Source organism: Staurois parvus, unplaced genomic scaffold (genome assembly GCF_062004578.1).
Source record: "Staurois parvus isolate SC_StPar_1 unplaced genomic scaffold, SC_StPar_1.0 ptg000988l, whole genome shotgun sequence".
In the NCBI taxonomy this organism is placed as follows: domain Eukaryota; kingdom Metazoa; phylum Chordata; class Amphibia; order Anura; family Ranidae; genus Staurois; species Staurois parvus.
In genome coordinates, this window is record NW_028318784.1 from 5534472 (window position 1) to 5554054 (window position 19583).

The 19583-nt window shown below is 41.5% G+C and overlaps 1 protein-coding gene across 3 annotated transcripts in view; it reads right to left on the minus strand.

Annotated features, from left to right (window-relative positions):
* The window catches only part of CXADR (CXADR cell adhesion molecule), an 87873-nt gene that overhangs the window by 22747 nt on the left and 45543 nt on the right, over window positions 1–19583 (minus strand). Inside the window, exons 2-7 of one of the 3 annotated variants that reach the window (XM_089657384.1) lie at window positions 18966–19135; window positions 12630–12831; window positions 12315–12467; window positions 10534–10656; window positions 7326–7464; window positions 6160–6286 (exon numbers count right to left, since the gene is read on the minus strand). In XM_089657384.1, coding sequence (XP_089513510.1) covers window positions 6160–6286; window positions 7326–7464; window positions 10534–10656; window positions 12315–12467; window positions 12630–12831; window positions 18966–19135 — 914 coding nt within the window. Of the gene's footprint in view, window positions 1–1244; window positions 6287–7325; window positions 7465–10533; window positions 10657–12314; window positions 12468–12629; window positions 12832–18965; window positions 19136–19583 lie in introns of those variants that run through there. The other 2 variants (XM_089657383.1, XM_089657382.1) reach the window with 2 other exon arrangements.

Below are 19583 nucleotides of genomic sequence, written 5' to 3' on the forward strand. Positions count from 1 at the left end.
TTGGACTCATGTCCCAACATGCCCGAGTTCATCCCTACTCTATGTGCATCGTTCACATTTTCTCTCATGACAACTCAAGATATTTGGATTTCCCATTACTTACAGTAGTTAAAGTGGTTGTAAACCCTTATCTATACCCAGTGAATAGACTGGCCGCAGGTGATAGAGATAAAATAAATCCTCCTACATAAGTTGTACCTGTTTATCTGCAGTCTTCCCTTCTCTACAGCTACTGAATTTACAAAGCTTGTCTGACAGGTCAGAAAAAAGGGGGCGAACAGCTGAAAGAGCTCAGTGAAGAGTGCTCTGAGAGCTGATTGGAGGGAGATACACACCCTCCTTCACACAGCTCACAGGAACAGAGCTGAGGTTGTCAGTCTGCTGGAGGTCCCTCCCCATCATAATTTTTCTCCTGGTATCAGGAATACCTGTTAGAAGTGATTTATGCAGATAGCAGAGGAATGAAGCAGACAAAAATGACACTTGGGGGGTTTATTTATTAAACCTGGAGAGTATAAAATCAGGCGCACTTCAGCACAGAAACCAATCAGCTGCCAGGTTTTATTGCCAAAGCGTAACTGAACAAGCTGAGGTTAGAAGCTGATGACTACCATGCACAGCTGCACCAGATTCTGAGTGAACCAGTTTTAGTAAATCTACCCAAGGTTCACATATGTGCGAGTGGTGCGGCTGCGGATCCACACGAAAATCCGTGCAGCTGCACCACCACGGAACCGTACTGGAAACAGAGGTTCTTTGTGCAGGCTGCGTTTTCAGGAGAAGTGCAGGGACTTCTTCCCTGCGTGTCAAGGGGCACAGGAGTCCATTCAAAACGCGGCCCGCACATATGTGAACCAGCAGTTAGTGTTCAACATTGCGACAAGTACACACTATAGAGTGATATATGCTTTGTTCATATTGCATGGTATATAGTTTGAATACCGCATCATAAATAGAATAAAAAGGGGTGTATGGAATGTTTATTTTACAATATTATAACCCTTAACTACCACCCCCCAAAAAAAGTCTTTACATTCACTAGAAACCATACACTGAAAAAGTAACTTATTTTTACCTGATCGAAATAATTCTTAGACATAGTAATCCAGACAAAAGCTGGAAATGATCTGATTTGTAAAGATATTAAGCAGAAGGGAAGAATCAGGAAGAATCAGTTAGTGTTTTAATTCAAAGATTTAAGTCAGAAAATCAAACTGCTGACAAAAAGCTGAAAGAGACAAGTCTGGATTTCACCGTAAGTTTTTATTTTAAAAAGTACAGAAGTTTCACAAAACTACGAAAAATATTACAAGTCTGAAAGCCCTTAGTGTACATAAAAAAGAAAACTGAACACGAGTGTGTTGTTCAAATTCATTAAGAAGATATAAAAACGGTAAGCGATAATTAAATTGTGCTCAATCAGACCTTCTGAAGGAAACCCCTTTAAAAAAGGGCCAGCTCCGCTGTACCACAACCGCCAGAAGTTCCATTCTGATAAGGTGTATTAAAAAGGCATATTATGTTCGATATGTACTGATTGGATTTCATCATTGCATTAAAGTAGATAAAAGTAAATTGATTTCATTTTCTTCGCTTTGGGATGTCAGCAATCAGATATGAGGGTAAAATATGTCTTGGCTCAATTCAACACTTTGAAAAACTAGCCAGTGAACAATAGAAATGAAAATCTGTAACAGGTATGTATTTGTTAGCAATTAAAACAGTGGAATCGTTAGACAAAAAAAACACACATTTCCACCCAATTAGAATTTTAGAACATTTGTAATATTGACACGGTCCATCACATAACTTAAGAAACCCTAAAATTAATTTGTAGTATACTCATAGTGGACACGGTAGTTTGGACTCTCATTTTATTAGAAATTAGGAAACAAATTATGGAGCTAGAACCTTGTTCTTCAAGAATACAGCTCTTTACCATTGCAAAATTATTAATTTTATGCAATATATTGGTTTCTGAAAGTGCAACTTATATGCCAATGGTCCCCACAATCCTAGTTCATAAGGATGCAGTCCAACCCCTAGCTTCTAAAGACAATTCCAGGGGGTGGAGCTGTGACTCCTGCAACAAATGAAAACTAAGTCTGCTGCTGACTGGTCAACATGGAATGTGTTCTAGAAAAGAAAAACTTTTTAAAAACCAAAGTTAAATACCTAAATGTGCACTGTGTGATCTTAAAGCGATACTGTCATTTTCACCCAGTGTCTGCAGACAGCCCATCCCCCAAGGGGTTACATTTACTGAGCCACGCTACCAAGCCACCTCCCTCTCCATCAGAGAACTAGCCAACAGAGCACATGACCATTCCCATGTTGCAATACTTGACCCTACACGGCCAAAAACTAGGCCTGAACACTATCATGTGGGGAGGGGGTGGATTGTGGCATCATCCCCCGTCTAAAGCTGGCCATAGATGGTTTAACACCAGAAAAAAAAAAAAAAAAAAAAAAAGTGCTACAGCCCAATTAGGAGTCCATCTCAGCGACTGGGCAGGTGTACGATCCACAGCTGCTGTACTGTAAGACACAAATAGGAAAAAAGATCCGCACGACTGCCACTGCGCTAAAATCTTCCCCTTTATAAAAAATGAGCAGTTCAGCAGGGACTGGCTGAGATTTGACAAATCTATGGCCAGGCTGATTGTACCCAAGTCAGTCTCTCGATAGAGCTGGGTACAACCAGCATAATCGGATTTTTAGTATGTGATTATTGCAGGCAGCTAAAGATGCCAGCAACAAATCGCTGTGTTCTCTTGGAAGGAACGGCTCCCTGCGTCCCCACTGGGAAAACCCAATTGTTCCATGGGAGGGATTCCCCCATCTACACTGTGTTGATGTGTGAATCAAGCGATTTTGTAATGTGCAACCCTAGGTTGCAGGAAAAAGGAAAAAAAAAAAACCTGCATCATCTATGGGCTGCCTAAGTCCTGACAACTGAGCTTAGACCCGCTGGGATGCTGCAGCAAGAGGGGACAAAGGAAAGCAGCTAGGCACCACCTGGTGGTGGGGGGTTATCTGCACACACTGTCACTTTGCTCCGATTAGGCAAAATTAGTGTCTTTAAACAATCCCCAATAAACCCCCATTAAAAGGTCAAATAAATGCAAGTGGTGAGTTTAGATCATATAATTTGAGGTTTCCAGGAACATAGGTTTGAAAGGTTTTACAAATGTATTTGGGGGAAAAAAAAAAAAAGTACATTTTGGATAAACAAGACCAAAATGTGGAGGGAGCAAATCGCCCACCCCTCAACGTAGCTGTCCTACTGCTTATTAATTCCACTGAACTGCCCTTAAGGCCAACTCATGAAACTCCCTTTATCAAAGGTCTGTTGATAGTAGAAAATCTTTACAGCTGTAGCAGCTTACAACATCCGTAGTCATAAGTGGTTTCGATTGCTCTGTTACAGAAAGGTCACAGACTTTAAATTTTATTGGTCCTTTAACACACTAGCCTGTAATGTAAGGAATCGGCATAATTCCTAGAAACATAAATACAATGCAGTGAGTGACTTATATAGCCGTGATGGAGCGTGTCAATATAAAGCAGAAAAATACAGCAAGCTCATCGTCATACTCGGGCTTATAACCCAATAAATGGAGAATACATTTAGTCATATTGCACTGTATCTCATTAACTCGAGTACGAGGATGGCTATGACATAGAAACATTGAATCATTCAGTGTAGTTAGAAAGGACAGTCAGTGCCTTCACATTTAAAGCACCTTCAGAAAGACAAATGTAGGCACACGCGTCTTCAGAGATACATTCCTGCATAAGGTTTTTGATTTATAAAGGCACCATCGGGGCAATCTGGAGCAGGTGTGAAATGGGTCTGTACTGCACCCATCCATATGGCAGCACAACAGGACTATCCAAGGATGAAACTTAGACCAACACTTGCAATGGCACTTTGTTAATTCTTAATGATACCACAAACTTAACCACAGTTAAGACTTGCTCTGATAGACTAATATTTTAAAAGGTTTACAAGACTTAAAGAATCACTCCTCCTGAAACAGATTTCTCCAATCTGGAATGAGTGGGACAAGTGAAAAATAAATCCATGCCACAACCTTACAGCCCCCCGCCCCAGGGAACCCTGGCAGAGAGATCATGGCTTGGCCTTTTACTGCATCTGTCATCACCTGGTCAATGTACCATATATTCTGATGCAATTCTTACTAGAAAGCAGATGGCAGCATTTCCATATCATTCATCCTCAAGTGAATGCTCTAATTGAGGACATCTAGAATTAATTTAAAGGGAAACTATTGGTTTTGGGTAAATGTAATCTTATTTTCTTAGTTTATGTTCTATAGATAACAGGCTTCTTATAGCACAGCTGAAAAAAAAAAAAAATTGAAATTGACATGAAAAAAGGAGACTCGAGCTACACCTGCTGTTTAGATAGAGGACTACATAATATTAATATGCATATTTCCCCGATTTTAAAGCAATGCTGTCACGACCTAAGGAAAAAAAAAACCTGAAAGATTCTTCTTGTAAAATACTTTATACTTGTCTGTTGCACAAACCTAACCTTCACTCTCTTGAAGACTGCCAAAGAATCTTCTGAGTGTTTTGTTTGCCTGGTCCCCCCTCTGGCAGCTATGGCTCTACTGTGTCCTGTAGGAGGCGGCGGATGAAAAAAGCGCATAAAGTGGGATCAAGAAACTGAAATGTGTTTGGATGCAGAAGATTCTTATGAGTGGCAGCGCTTTACAAAACCAAAAAACAGAGTCACGGGGACAGGCAAATTTACAGGGAGCACTTTGTCATATCCTAGGAAATGTAAACCTTTTTTTAGTCCTAATTAAAATGACACAAAACGTGTACAATACCAATATTGATTCCCTTTAAGGTCTAATGACGATCCAATCCTGGAGGTGGAGAAGATATCCTGGCCAGGGTCCCACAGAGCAGCTAAGACGTGAAAGCAGCCAATATAAATGTTAAGGGACTGCCAAGTGGAGATATATGGGGCAGTCAAATCCTTATGCCAGCACTCCACACTTTACACAATGACAGATCTACCTGCAAGAACAGCGGTTAGGCAATCAGGATGGAACCCCCCCAGATATAGCCAACTGGATCACAATACAGACCTGTGCAAACACAGAGTTACAGGATGTTTTGTTCAGCTGAGTGGTTAAAGAAAAAAAACCCAAACCCCCCCCAAAAACAAAAACACATACTCGTCCACTCCTGACAACAGTTTGTCTTCTAGTTATCTCTTCTACGTAATATTGAAATGCACTTAAAACAATCTTGAAAGAAAAGGTGGGTGGCATGGGAAAAAGTACCATTTGCACTTGTCAAGGGATCATCTGCATCTAATCCAGGGGACAACAGCTGCCTTCATAATACATACACAGGAGTAGCTATAGTAAACAACTGCCCTTGCATGTGCTGACTACATTGTGCAAGCTACTCAAACTTAATATAGAATTGGATTCATGCCCGATGTGTGCTACACTGCACACAAATTGTTTATTATGCACTACTAATTAGTAATGAAACAAAATAATAAATAAAAAAAACACATTACAAAGACTGAAGCATTGCCTGACATTCCTGCACTTGGATGCATGCCATAATCAGTGGCTTTCCTAAAAACATGACCAACTTATCCAACAGTTCATCAGTTTACAGCTATACAAGAGTGCCTAATACTTGACTGGTACCTTCCAAAGAAATCTGAAATATGGGGACATGCCAACATCTTCTGCACTTCAGCTTGTGTTTATACCCTTACCCCCAAGTAACTGCTAAAAAAACGATGGATTTTCTGCCTGAAAATATATAGATTTTCTTATGATATGACTAAGCACATAAGTGAAATAGTAACCGCTGTGCAGAACCAGTTATTAAGCTGAATGTACAAGTGACCTCAGCCAGTGGTGGATCCTTAAGGAATGTGCAGGGAAGGAACAAAACCAAGAAAGTCTTATGGATGTGGTGTCACCTGCATATACAGGATACACAATGAACCTTTCACACTATTGAGCCATCTTTGCTCTGTGCTGGAATCATGACAGGAATGGCCCCCATTCTGCTAAGATTTGGACCTGCTACCTTGGGAGCGTTGAAGCTTGGATTTTGGCTTGCTGGATGCTCATGCTCTTCACTTGGTACCTGGTTGTAACGGGCCTTTGAATAACCATCCATGTTTGATGGGGACAAGGATCCCAGTGAGGAGTGATTGCTTCCTATATAGCTCCGAGCAGTGGAAGTCCGGCTTTTTGGTGGAGCAACGTCCTCTCTGCAAGAGTACAATGAATTTAAGACACACATAAACAGAACATAATAAAGTACCAACATCTGCTATGTAGCCTATTCCTCCACGTCAGTTGATATGTTTGTGTGTACGGAAATAAGAACCCACTATACAATCATTTTAAAAAAACACCAGGCAAGCAGTTAAAGCAGTAGCAAAGTTCTGGAATAAAAATAATAAAATAAAATGGAGCCCTTGGCAGTTTTAGTCATAATTTATGTACCGCATACTAGCACATTATGACAGACTAACCTTAAAACTAAGCCCTCTAATGGTGCACTGTCACCTCTTCCATTTTCACCCAGTCTTCCCTTCTGGGGGTCGCACTCTGCAGCTGTTTGAATGGCCAGCTTCCAATGAGGTCACTTCCATGCATGCATGCGAGTCACAGTCACGGCACAGCACTCTAAATGGAAGGCATAATCTGGCGTGCCGTCTATTCAGTGCAAAGTGCCCACGTGCCGGTGACGTCACCCGCTGCTACAAATATATCTTTCAAACGGTACATATTTAGGAGATATTCACTGTACCTATAGGTACAAGTCATAAAGCAGAGTTTACTACCACTTTAAATACAGAGTTAAGATGTATATAAATGTTTAGGTCTTTGGATTGTGGTGCACTACATTGCGCAGGTGTATTGGGGTTTTATGCAGAAGGAATGGCTTCACAATGAATCACACTGTGCTGCATGCATTCATGCGTATTGAAATAACTTTGTGTTACTTGGTGTGAAGGGGCCCTAACATACACCCTTCTCCATGATACATACTGCATCATAAGTGAAGGGATGGATGCTTCTCAACCTACCCCAGGAGTATAATGTTGAGGAATGGCCTCAGCCACCACTCTGGCCACGCCTCTGATGCGTTTCACCCCACCCACCGGGGCTTGGTCACATACTGCTTCATAACTTGATACTTGGGCCACATTGGGTTACCCATGTATTTCTATGTACTAGCCAAATCTAAACACCGTATATGCATGGTTTCTAACAGCCAATAAAACAGATTGATATTCCCACCTTATTTCATGTTGTATTTCCTTCTCATATTTTTTTTCTTTTTGTTTTCTGCAGCAACAGAAGACCAAAATGCCCACAATAATAAGGAAGAGTAATGTCCCAATAATGGCTCCAGCGATAATCCCAGCTGTGTTTGCAGCTAAACAGGGGAAACAATTTAAATTAACAGAAGCACTTAATGTCAGCCTTATTCATTATATTACAGTAAAAATGAATTATAGTACATTTCCTACCCAAATGAGGGGAGGGGGGGGGGGGGGGGAGAAAAAAGATTTTTGTCTTGCCTATAAAATCTTTTTGGAATACCTGTGGCATGTAATGTAAATGTGCATTTTCTGGTTTGTTGTATTACAATATATAATTAAATGGAGTTTTGGGGACGTTGCACCGTGTAATATACACAATGTGCCTACAGGTTTGAAGTTTAAGGTAGCTGCAAAGATCCACAGCAGAGATATGAGTATCGATCTGTCCACAGGACCACTTTAAGCTGTACATTCAAAAGAGCAGGGCTTTATGGAAGAGTGGCCAGAAAAAAAAGAAAAAGTATGAGCATGGAAATTGAGAGCCTGGAGTTTTTCCAATGAAAGTCATCCTGGGATTGTATCCAGGACCAGGCCTAGATTCCTAGATTCTCCAAGCAATGATGGGGTTTTGTATAAGTTGATAATAGAGCGCTGGGAACGTAGGAATAAAGCACCTAGCATAAAAGGTCACCTTTGGAACCCAAATGAGAACATATAAAAACAAGATATGCAGCGCTAATAAAATTAATAGGAACAAGTAGAAAAATCAGAACATGAATGACATTATAACATATGTGAAAGAACTCAGTCCATATCGCATGGTGAGATAAAGTGGTAGGTGCAATTGTCCAGATAATCCATGGTCAGAGATAAACGTGACTCTTGTGATCTCGTGATTGTACAAATAATGCACTAACCAGATAGCGCAAGAGATGCGCATGGAGCAATTAAGACCCGCTCCCGGTGCTCTGGACTTGTGATATTAGGAGGATGTCATCTGCAGGTTGGCCACCAGATGTCATCAATCCAGGTATATTCGTAAATCATCCACCAGAAAAATCATCAGCGGGGGAGGGGGTAATCCCACATCACTCCAAACCAACAGGAACCTTCAAAAGCGGGCTCCCATGCAATAGATGAGACCCAGAGAAGCTTCTAATAGTGTAGTATGTCTTTAATAAGCAAAACTAACAGCATGTACAGTTTAAGGATAAACGTACATCCAGAAACGAATCTGGCCACCAGGGTGTCAGTCAGGATAGCCTTGTGATATGAGTACACAGGTCAGGGGCACCTCCCTAACGCGTTTCGTGTAAATAACACTTCCTCAGAGGGAGTTTTTAAATGATGGGGTTTTAGCACCAATTTCTTGAGATTTAGGACCCACACAGAGAAGCCGTCCATCAAGCTACCCCACAATGTGGATGCCAGGAGAGTAAAGCAGAGAAAGAACAGGGGTTAGCACCTTAGTGACAACACAAGAAGCAGTGGACAGGCCAAACGGGAGGGCCATAGATTGGTAATCGCAGTAAATCGCAGGTGGAGTAGATGCACCAGGAAAATGGGATGTGGACGTACACATCCCTGATGTCCAGAAAGGGCAAAGTAATGACTAACTGGCAGATTTCATACATCATTTTTTAAATAAAAGAAAGCTATTGAGAAACTTGGATTCAGTATGGGAAAGATGCTTCTCATTGCTTTGGGGACAGTAAAATAGATGTTGCAATAGAAAGCCTGAAACCTCTCTCCCTCCGGCACCATAGCTATGACCCCTTGGAAGAGGACCTGCTCCACAGCAGCATGGATGTCCGCCAATGTCTGTGGAGATGTTGGCAAGTTTGACAACACAAAGTGAGGTGGAGGCAGGGACAAAATTCTAGTTTGTAATCCCCTGGAAAAAAAAAAATCAGGACCAAGCATGTGAAATGCCTGGGTCTAGATGGGCAAAGGTCAAAAAAAATATGGAGAGAGAGTCTCTGGGAAAGGTAGAGGGCTTGTGGTCCCTGCTGGCTGAATAATCTAACCAGACTGAGAGCTGACCAGTTCTGACGGAGGTAGAAAATTCTCCTCGACAAACCAGAGGATCAGGCCACCCCAGAAGGGGTTAAGAGGGCAGCAATCTGGACTGACATATTCGCTGCAGACAACCCCTGCCTTATTATCCAATTGTCAGCACCCCCAGGGCCACAGCCTTTACACCTATGATCTGCTAGGGACATTTCCCAAGGGATTGTTGGTGCAGTTACTGGAAAATGCAGGAGGGGCCAAGTCAGCCCCATGCATATGCCCCAAAATGGCATGCATTTCCCAAAACAGCGCATGCATGTGCAGCAAGTCTGGCCTAGAAGGCAGCTGTGCAGGCTCAGTGGTGTGCCCAGTGAGTAAAGTGATGTCCGGCATGGAAGGAACAAAACCGCTAAAACGATTACATTTCTTAACCAGTTTGAAGCCCACGACATAACCAGTTCACTTTGTTCCAACTGATGCCAGAGGAGGAAAAAATGTTGTCAAATTTGCCATCAAGCTTGTAACGGTTAATATAACATTTGCAGCCAAAACACACACACACGCACACGCACACACACACATATCTATCCCCTTTAAGTCCCTTTCATATATCGCAAATAACGAAGTGCTAATGGAGTTTATATAGAATAGAACCTCCGTCAGCTTTTCATCACTGTCTGTGGCTGGTTAGATGCTTCCCTTCCTGGCACTGTTGAGGTGACAGGAAGTTAGAAGAAAAAAAAGGACCTTTTCAAAGTCTACTTGAAAAAAAAATATAGTTGCCTTTTATTTTTAAACTGAATGTGCTACGAAATAAATACAAATTTTGAGAAACACCTTAGAAAAATACATTAAAGACCATAATGGTCTTATTTGTTTCTGTACTCCCTCATGATTTGGCATGTGCACTGTGTACAATGTGGTCAGGTAATATGTTATTGCAAGTTTGTGGCAGCTCACCAGGTGCACAGAAGTTCCAACCTGTGCATAGGTCCTGGTAGCACCAGCGAAGGGTTAACTGATCAAAACGTTTTGGATTTGTGCTAACAGAACGCATGGGTCAACCCTGAAAGCTGTGAATGACTTTTTTTGGCTGCATTGTAGAGTGTCCAGTAAATGGAAAGAAACCAACTTAGTCTATTCTATGAACAGAACACCAATGGAATACTTACGGGGAACAACATTGAGGATAAGCAAGCACTCATCAGTTCCAACTCTATTTCGGGATGTACATCTGTATGTTCCACTATACTCCTGAGAAGCATTTTTCACACTGAGAACACCTCCTGATACATCTAAGCAAAACATAAATGAACAGAGTTAGGACCATAGCAGGCTTAAAATACTTGTTATAATACATGAATAAATATAGGGTTCCTCCTGCGCTTCTATATGGTGATCAATATGTAGATAAGCGGCCAACACTCTACCTTAAACCTTATAAGTAAATGTGCAAATAAGAATAATAATAATAGTGTAGCGCTAATACAGAATAAATAAAAATGTATATACCATAATATGTGATAATTATTATTACATAAATTAATTAAACATGCAGATGAGCAAAACTATAGTGATATGATCCAATAAGGATCTAATTAGTGCCACAAAAAACGTAGTGCAAAGCAACGTGAAATGACAAACTGGTCCTCAATCAGGACCTCATGTAGTGAAAAATCAATAACATCATCAATATCCACCCTCCAAAATTATCCCTACCAGGGATTTTACAGATAAAAAACACAGACTGGTGCAAAACCTCTGTGAATCCCAAAATTAGGGGATAAATCTAGGCAGATTCTTCCCGACATGTGTTGCAAGTCTGCACATTTTAAGCTGGATGATAAAAATCTAGTCATGAAGTAGCAGTATGTCAAAGCATTTCCGAGATACTTTTTCTGTAAACATGGAGTTTAAAGTGCACCTAGGAAAGTAAATGTCCTCCCTTGCAGTGGGGCTGCCCCTGCACTGAAAGGTTAAATGCTTGTTTAGGTCTAGAAGACTAGGAAAGGCTATTTTTCCTACCTGATCCTTGGCAGGCTCCCTCCAAGCTGCTAAACCAATCCTTGCAGCCCCTTCTTTTCTGTTCTGGCAGGCTCCCCAATGGCATTAACTATGATGCAGAGCCACATGACTGCACTGGATACTCAGGTAAAAACATGCTTTTCCTGTCCCCGAGACCTAAACAAGCATTCACCCTTGCAGTATGGGGGGGGGGGGGGCAATCCCACTGCAAGGGTTGGTTTTTACTTTCCAGAGAAACAAGCTTTTAACCAAAAAACACCCCCTTACCCCCCTAGCTGCTTGTACTGTGAAATTATTCACTCTCAAAGATCACAACAAAGACCCAGAAGTTAGCTTTCAGTCGGTTTCTAACATCTTAGAAACATCTGCTCTGCATTTCCATTAGAGTGGTGGCAGGCTGCCTACATCAACTCTCACAGGAAAAAGGTGATATTTCAGTGCCTCTGTTGTGAACTTTAAAAATTAAAATTTCCCCAAAATGCCAATAGCTACAGAGGTTAACAGAAGCTTGTTTAAATGTGATTTTGTGATTTGTACAAAATGTGTATAATATTTTAGTGTGCATTATAAGCACAATTTTACTTTATAATTGCTGAACCCCCCCTCCCCAATCAAAATTTTCTAGCCCATCTATTGGTCCTTTAATGTGCCAGGCAGCATCAAGATCTAAGCGAGAGATGGAAGGTTTACATGGGCATGACAAGGCTCCACTATTAAAAGATTGGTTTTCACAAAAGGTAACTGCTTGTTAAGCCTAGTTCAATATTTCCTGCATTATGACAGGTCTGCATTAGTCCTTAGAAACTGGTTGTTAGGAAAAACATACAACTAGAGTAATTGAGATCTCAGACGTTCCAGTGACAGACTACAGCATTACACGCTTGTAGCACTGCTGATGATACAGAAGAGAGAACTGAAAGGCTCTCACCTGGTGTTGAGGGTGGAAGCTTCTCCAGCCCACTGGTCTTCTCCCAGGCGTAGGTAAGTGGAGCAGACCCTTCTTTGGCGTCACATTTAAGGGCAAAATCACTTCCAATCTCCTGTTTTCCATCAACAAAACACCTGGTCTTTCCTGGCTTAACTGTATAAACAAACAATAAATTAGGTTTATATTTGTAACGTCAAAATTTCCAGACCCGAAATCCCAACATTCATCCTCTTCAGCTGCCCACCCAAAAAAGAGACACCATCATTTTCATACAGCTGTTGCCATGCCATCATATTAATCTCTGACAAGACTTACTATACACAGTCAGACGCATCTTCCTGTTCTGGGAGCCGGGAAGCTTCTTTACTTTGCATTGATATGTCCCAGTGTCCGATTCCTGCAGGTTAGTAATCTCTATAGAGCCATCACCACTTCCAGGGTCACTAGATGAAAAGTGCACTCGATCTTTCAGTGGTCCAGTGTGCTGGTACACTACACCCGTGTTGTAATTAATAATCTGTTACAAAACGGGAAGAGAAGAAAAAACATTTAATCATTCACACCCAAGTCAGTAATGGTACCAAGCTCATGATTTTTGATACAGCGTAGGAAAGTTTGCGAGTTTGCATCCAGCCATAGATTAAGAAAAGAGTTTGGGCACAGGAGGGATCAGGCTGAATTTGACGCAGGTGTTTTGGAAGAAAAGTGGGCCCAATTGGGGTCAAGCGTAGCGTGTACAGTGTTTTCAGGAGAGTCTATGCCATACAGTGCACAAATGTGGGGTTAACAGAGGCTCACTGCAGCTCAGGAGCCAAATTATTTCCAATTCCCATTCTGAACTGTGTTGAAGGGTTAAGTCCTCTCTTTTTTTGCTGTGTGAAACAATGGGGAGATTTTACTTAACTTCTTTGTCTTGCACAAACAATATGAGGGCAGGAGGAAAATCCGCTCTTTAGGACAGCTGTCAAAGGAATAAGTGTCCCCTTGAAAGATTTTCCACTCAGTTGCTGTGACAAACGCAACATTTTGGATTCTCCCTCACTTTTATTTAAGTGACAGTCACATGAATGTATATAAAGAGGGAGAATTTCCCTAGTGGTGACCCAGGAATCAATAAAAACCTGACAGGTTCTAATCACTTACTACTCTAACCAATAGTACAAAAAAGTATTGGCTTTAGGCTTCAATTTATTATCAAATATAAATGTTCCGCACTAAAGGGAGTCTGTAATGAGCAAAACTAGTCTCCATGCACACTGGGTGTTTTAATACCGCTGGCAATGTTAGGTGTGTAAAGTCACATTAAAAACATGAGGTTTTCAGCTTTTTTGCATTAGCGTTTAGCGGCATTTTCCCACGTTTGCGCTTAGCGTTTCTTTCCTACCAAAAAAAAGTCCAAAAATGCCGGTTTGTGGCGTTTTAACGCGTTTTGTCACATTTTTCAGCATTAGAGCGGTTTTCCAACTAAAAAAACTTTATTTTACAGTTTGTATGTACATGGACACATAGGATAATATGCTGGGGGGTATACTAGCTGTAGAAAAAACGTCAAAAGCCAAAACCAGCCGCTGTAAAAACGCCCAGTGTGCATGAGGACTTAAGGTTGTGATTGCTTTCTGATGACTATCGTAGTTAAAATGTTATGCTAATTCAAAGACTGCAAAGTGTGAGCAACTAATAACAAATATGCAGATCAAGCGCTCCAAAGCCAGTCATACATGGATCGAAAATCAACCAGTTCAGAGGGACTGGCAGAAATTTGATTCATCTATGGGGAGGATGATTGTACCAAAGTCGATCTATCGTTCAACTTTGCGTACAACCAGCCTCTTTGATTTTTCACATTTGATTACTGTCAGCGGCAATAGCCATTAGTAGCCATTGTATTCTGTCAGCAAGGAAGGCTCCCCACCAGCAGAACAGAATAGCTTTGAGGGAGGCATCTCCCCATCAACACTTACTCGGTTGATTGGGGAATCTGGCAAGTTGATTTCCTTCCACCCATGGCAGAACGAAAGAAAATCAAATGATCTATGAGCTGTCCAACTTTATAGGTACCATGCTGATTCCAGATCAGAGAATGACAGTATTGAAGCCAAAAGGACCAGCACAACAGCCAATCAACTGTCAATTTCCAACAAAGGCCAACAATGGTAGCCTATGTCTGGCATAGCTCATCTTGCCTGACTCCTCTCACCAACACTTATAAGAATGGGAACTCTGTTTACGCAATGTCTTTGTTGATGCTTAAGCAAAGTTTACCCATTACAGATTATTTTGAGTGGACAACAGGTTCATTCACTTGCTGGCTGACTAGATCTCTCATGAACCTCAGGGATGAAACCTGCATAAAAAGACTTGTTTGCTTCATGTGCTTGGAATCAGGAGCTGGAAATCCAGATATAGGATTTAACCATCAAGAGATAGAAGAAAAGGGTAGGTGCTTAAACTCCTTGGCATTCACCCAAAACTGAAAAGAAAAAAAATCAATGCTGGTTCGATTGAAAACAGAAAGGACCAGTAAAACAGTTTTCTGATACAAACAGAGAAAAAAATGTGATATCACAGAAAAAAAATGTAATATCACTTGCATCCTTAAATAGGTTTTAGGGAATTATACAACCTATAATAATAATAATATCATATGGGATAAAGCTTCTCACAGTAAAAACGTTTTTACTTTCCATTGACAAATGTTGATAAAAACTATCCAGTCCACCTCACAGCCCCGGCAGAAAAATGATGAAACAGACTGCAAAGAAAATGCTGACAAGCTGTGCAAGATGCCAGCTTCTAGTAAAAGAACTTAAAAATGAGATGATCCAATGTCAGTTATATTGTCAGTGGTCATAAAGTTCTGGCTGATTGATGTATAAAGTTAGCATTAGCAGTCTCAGTACATATTGCAGTGATGAGCTGAATACGTAGATACGCTTACAGTGTTGCCCCAACCCATAGCTATATGTGGACAGAATTATTGCTATCATAGCAGGTTAAAGTTCACTCTCCATATCAACCAGCTTCCTGGTAAAAGATAGAAGAGAAATGCCTGAAAGCGTCCATCCCGAACACGGCAGCCTGCCAAGAAGGCCACTCCCATTACAGTATAACCGAGAGAAAGGACAAATATCTGTGGGAATATAGGATTTCTCATACTGTACATCAGTCGAAAGCATAATGAACAGTAGAATACAGTGATTAACAGAAATCCAAAAAAAAAATTCATGAATGCCTGAGCCTGCAAGTCAAGATCAAACACTTTCATAAGGCCCCATGTACACGGGACACTTCTGAATGAAGGAAACTGACTGCTGGAAAACGTAGGTCAAAAAACATCTGTTTAGCCAAGTTTGCATGGCACGTTAATGCGCGTTTGCGTTTAGAAGTGTTTTTTAAAGATAAGCACAGGAGAACCTCCCAAATGCCCAGAATGTACTGAAAAATGGTAAATTATTAACTATTTCAGACTGTTTCAGAGAAATACACAGAGTAGAAGAAGAGATAGCAGTATGTGTTGAATTAATTAGGTGTGAGTTGCTCATTAACATTTCTTTTGTTTACAAGGGTGGGAAAGGTGTCTGGTGGAGGGAGTCATTAAGGCTACCTGGCAGGGGGTCTTCATGAGGAATTTGAGGTGTGAATGGTCATTAACATATATTTTGTTTCCAAGGGTGGGAGAGGTCTGAGACGTGAATTGGTCATTACAATGTGTGACAAGCTTGGTAGGAACATCCTGTGTTAAGTGTTTTGTCCAACTGAGTACTTTGAAAACGTTGCATGCATTTTTCATGATGAAAAAAAAGACTCTGCGTCTGAAATTTTTTTTTAACTCTTCCAGTTCCCAATGCTGTCCAAACGCTTATAAACGCGATTTGCAGCGTTTACAAGCGTTTTGCGTTTGAAACGCTGATAAAATAGACTGCTGAACGCAAGTTTTCTGTGTTAAAAAAAAAAAAACGACTGTAAACTTAAATGTCTGTAAGCGAAGATGTGTACATGGACACATAGGAAAACATTAGGGAGATTTTGGGGGCTGCTGAAAAAAATGCTGAACAGCTCCTAAACGTGAGTTTATCAGCTGCAGTGTACATGAGCCCTAAATCACAGAACTCTGAACTGACTTCTGATATCTGTTAAAAAAAACACTACACAAACTTCTATATTCATGTTGTAAAGGGCAGCACAAACTGTTGGTGCTATATAAATCCTGTATTATAATAAACGCAAAGCTTAAATGCAGTATATATGAGGGAACTGTTTTACCTAGCAAAGGATCTGTATTCAACCAGTTCTGAGATTTACACAGCTCTGACACACAATAGAGGCTCATCTTAAGTCAGCCATAGATGATGCGATTTTCTTTCCTGCAACCACGGGTCTTTTGCAGTTGTTTTCTCATTCTGGGTCACAATCCTGCCCAATGTCCGTTTGTCTCTTTCTGTCAGTTGACCATGTCGACCGCGTTTATACTCATCAGGCAACGGTTTCCCGGAAACTGTACTTGCCATGATAACCTTTGATACTGTACAGCGTGACATGGCAAATAAAGTGCAAACTTCGGTCACAGAGGCACCAGCTAAGCGGGCACCAACAATTTGCCCTTTTTGAAGCTCAGTAAGTATATACTTTAACATCACATTTACGGCACAGTCTAAAGCTGCGACCTATGCATAAAGAACGTGGAGTGTTGCTCGAAGAACTATGAAACTTTCCAAAAAAGTCCAAAATACTGATCATGTGCCGGCGTTCAGGTAAGCTCATCCATGGCAACAGAAATACATCCAAAGGATATAAGCATCACACAACCCAATTCCCATACAGAGTAGTGTAGATTACAGCTTCGGTTGCTTCAATCACATTCCACTGTTAGAAGCTGTAGTACGTCTTTTATGAATGGAGCATTTGGTCGGAATATAGTCATAGTCATAGTCATAGGCATAGTCAGGCTTTTTTAATGAGAGCACTTTGACAGCCCATTAATTGTACTATCCCTCGCTGCACAGAAAGATTATGGCTGCAGAGCTAGGGAGCAGGACAGAGGAAGATTTTCACTAACAGAAGAGAAATCAGCACAAGGGACACATCCTACTGACTGTAAGCTATGTCCCTTTTGCTGATTTTTTGTGGTTTTTGCGGGACTTCGGCTTTAACAAGGCAAGAAAGAGCTATTGACCAGTGACAGGCCACTCAGTGGCCACAAGTGCTCTGGTCGCAGATTGCATGATATAAACACCTTATATCATGAAATGTGTCCTAAAAAAATGATCTTCCTGAACACAGCCATCATAATAATCACATATTAATATAATCAAAGCAGGGCAGGTTGGAGCACTTTGCATGAGAGGGGACCTATTCTTTTACCACTTCCCACAAATGGACATACCCAGGGCTGCTGTTAGAAACAACAGGGCCCCATACAGCCAACCTGACAGGGCCTCCCCCCCACAAAAAAAAAACACAACTGTTTACTATGCTTCAGCAAGGAATGAATACAGTGAGTTAGTGCTACTGATCACGCATTGTGTTCATTCAGGAAAGGGGCTGGTAAATGTGACACTGCCACATATGGCACTCCCCATCCTGCTGGATCCTATTGTGTGCTTGCAGCTGTTGGTGGGAAAGGGGAGGGAAGCTGGAAGTACTGCAGCGGTAGGGGGGCATGTATGGTGCACAGGGAGGGAGATGGGTGTGGCGGGGGGCAATTACTTGAACCAATCCCCTGTATGGCTCTCTCTACATCAGCTGAAAGCCAGTGGGAGGGAGAGGAAAAGAAGCCAGCTTTCAGTTGCTGCAGAGAGCCATACAGGGGATCGGTTCCAGTAATTTCCCCCCCCCCCGCCACCATTCCGATCACCCTCCCTGCCCATATGTGATTCGCCCAGCTGCCTGGGCCCCGTACAGGAGGACTGGTGGTACCTCCTTATCCACAGCCCTGGACATACCTGTACATTCATGGGATTCAGTCATGACCCCAATTTATTTTTAGAGCTGCAGATGCTCCCTCTCCTTCTGCTGCCTTCACCGGCTTTCCTGTTCCACCGGTCGATGCGGCACATCATAGAAATGAAAGAGGAACATCCGTTCACAAATCATCTCTGTGGTGTAGAAAACCGGAAGTAATGAGGATTTTGTCACTTTCGATCTCAGTATGTGGTTTAAAAAGCTGTTCCTGGCTTGTAAAGCATTCTTATCAAACCAATCTCTGATTAAATACTTTTGGGGGCAGAGGAGAGATCTGGGGTCTAATGCTGGGTGCTGCCATGCAATGTCAGCAACTTCAGCAGACTCAGGGTTTTCAATCAAGCAACACTATAGTCTTCCTCTTTTCTCCTCCTCCGTCCTCTGCGTGACAGTTTTCTTTGTTTGGAAGGTACAAGGAGCTGTAGAGGAGCTGGGCCAGCACAGAGTAACAAAAAACTCCCTAAAAGAGTGAGAGGGCTATGAGATACAAGGAAGGAGGGGGCTGTGTCTGGAGCAGTCAAGTTATCCAACAAGTTCAAAGGCACATTGCAAGTGAATTAAAAAAAAAAAAAATTCTATCAAAGGAAAAAATAAGCAACACTAGTCTAGTGATACCAGGTAACAGTACACAGAACACCACAAACCACTGTACACACAATATTGCAGATGATTAGATTACACTGTACATACCATATGGTCAGCTTGTTGGGAATCCGCTGCCACTAGAAACCATTCTATGTCCAGTGTTCCAGTGTCCTCTGGCCCTACAGTGTACTTGCACTCCAGAGTCATTTTGCCACCTTGAACACCATCATAAGACGTCTTGGCTGGTGGCACCAGTTCCAGAGCATTCAGAGAAGCTGAAAAGATAAGACAAAGCATGAAAGTCCATACCACAGGAAAAATAATACAATATAATATAATTATATATACATACATATATACATACACACATATAGCGCATCACATCAGTCCTTAGATGTGGTGACTGAATTAGTTTTCTTTTTTTCAGGTTTTATCCCCTTTAGGCCTTATGCACATTGGACGTTATAAAAAAGGCAGTAGTGTTGCCGAATTAAAAACACGACTTTTGCACCGTTTTGCCACATTAGCGTTTTATAGCAAGAAAACACACTGGGAAAATTCCATAAAAGGAATTTGCTGTTTACACACAGTTCAGTCAGCTGAGACAATGAGGCAGCGAATCACATTGGGAAATGTTCCTGTTTGCACACAGCACAGGTCAGACAAAAGCAGCAAAGTACACTGGGAAATGTAGGAATTTACTGTACAAAAATGGAAGTTCAA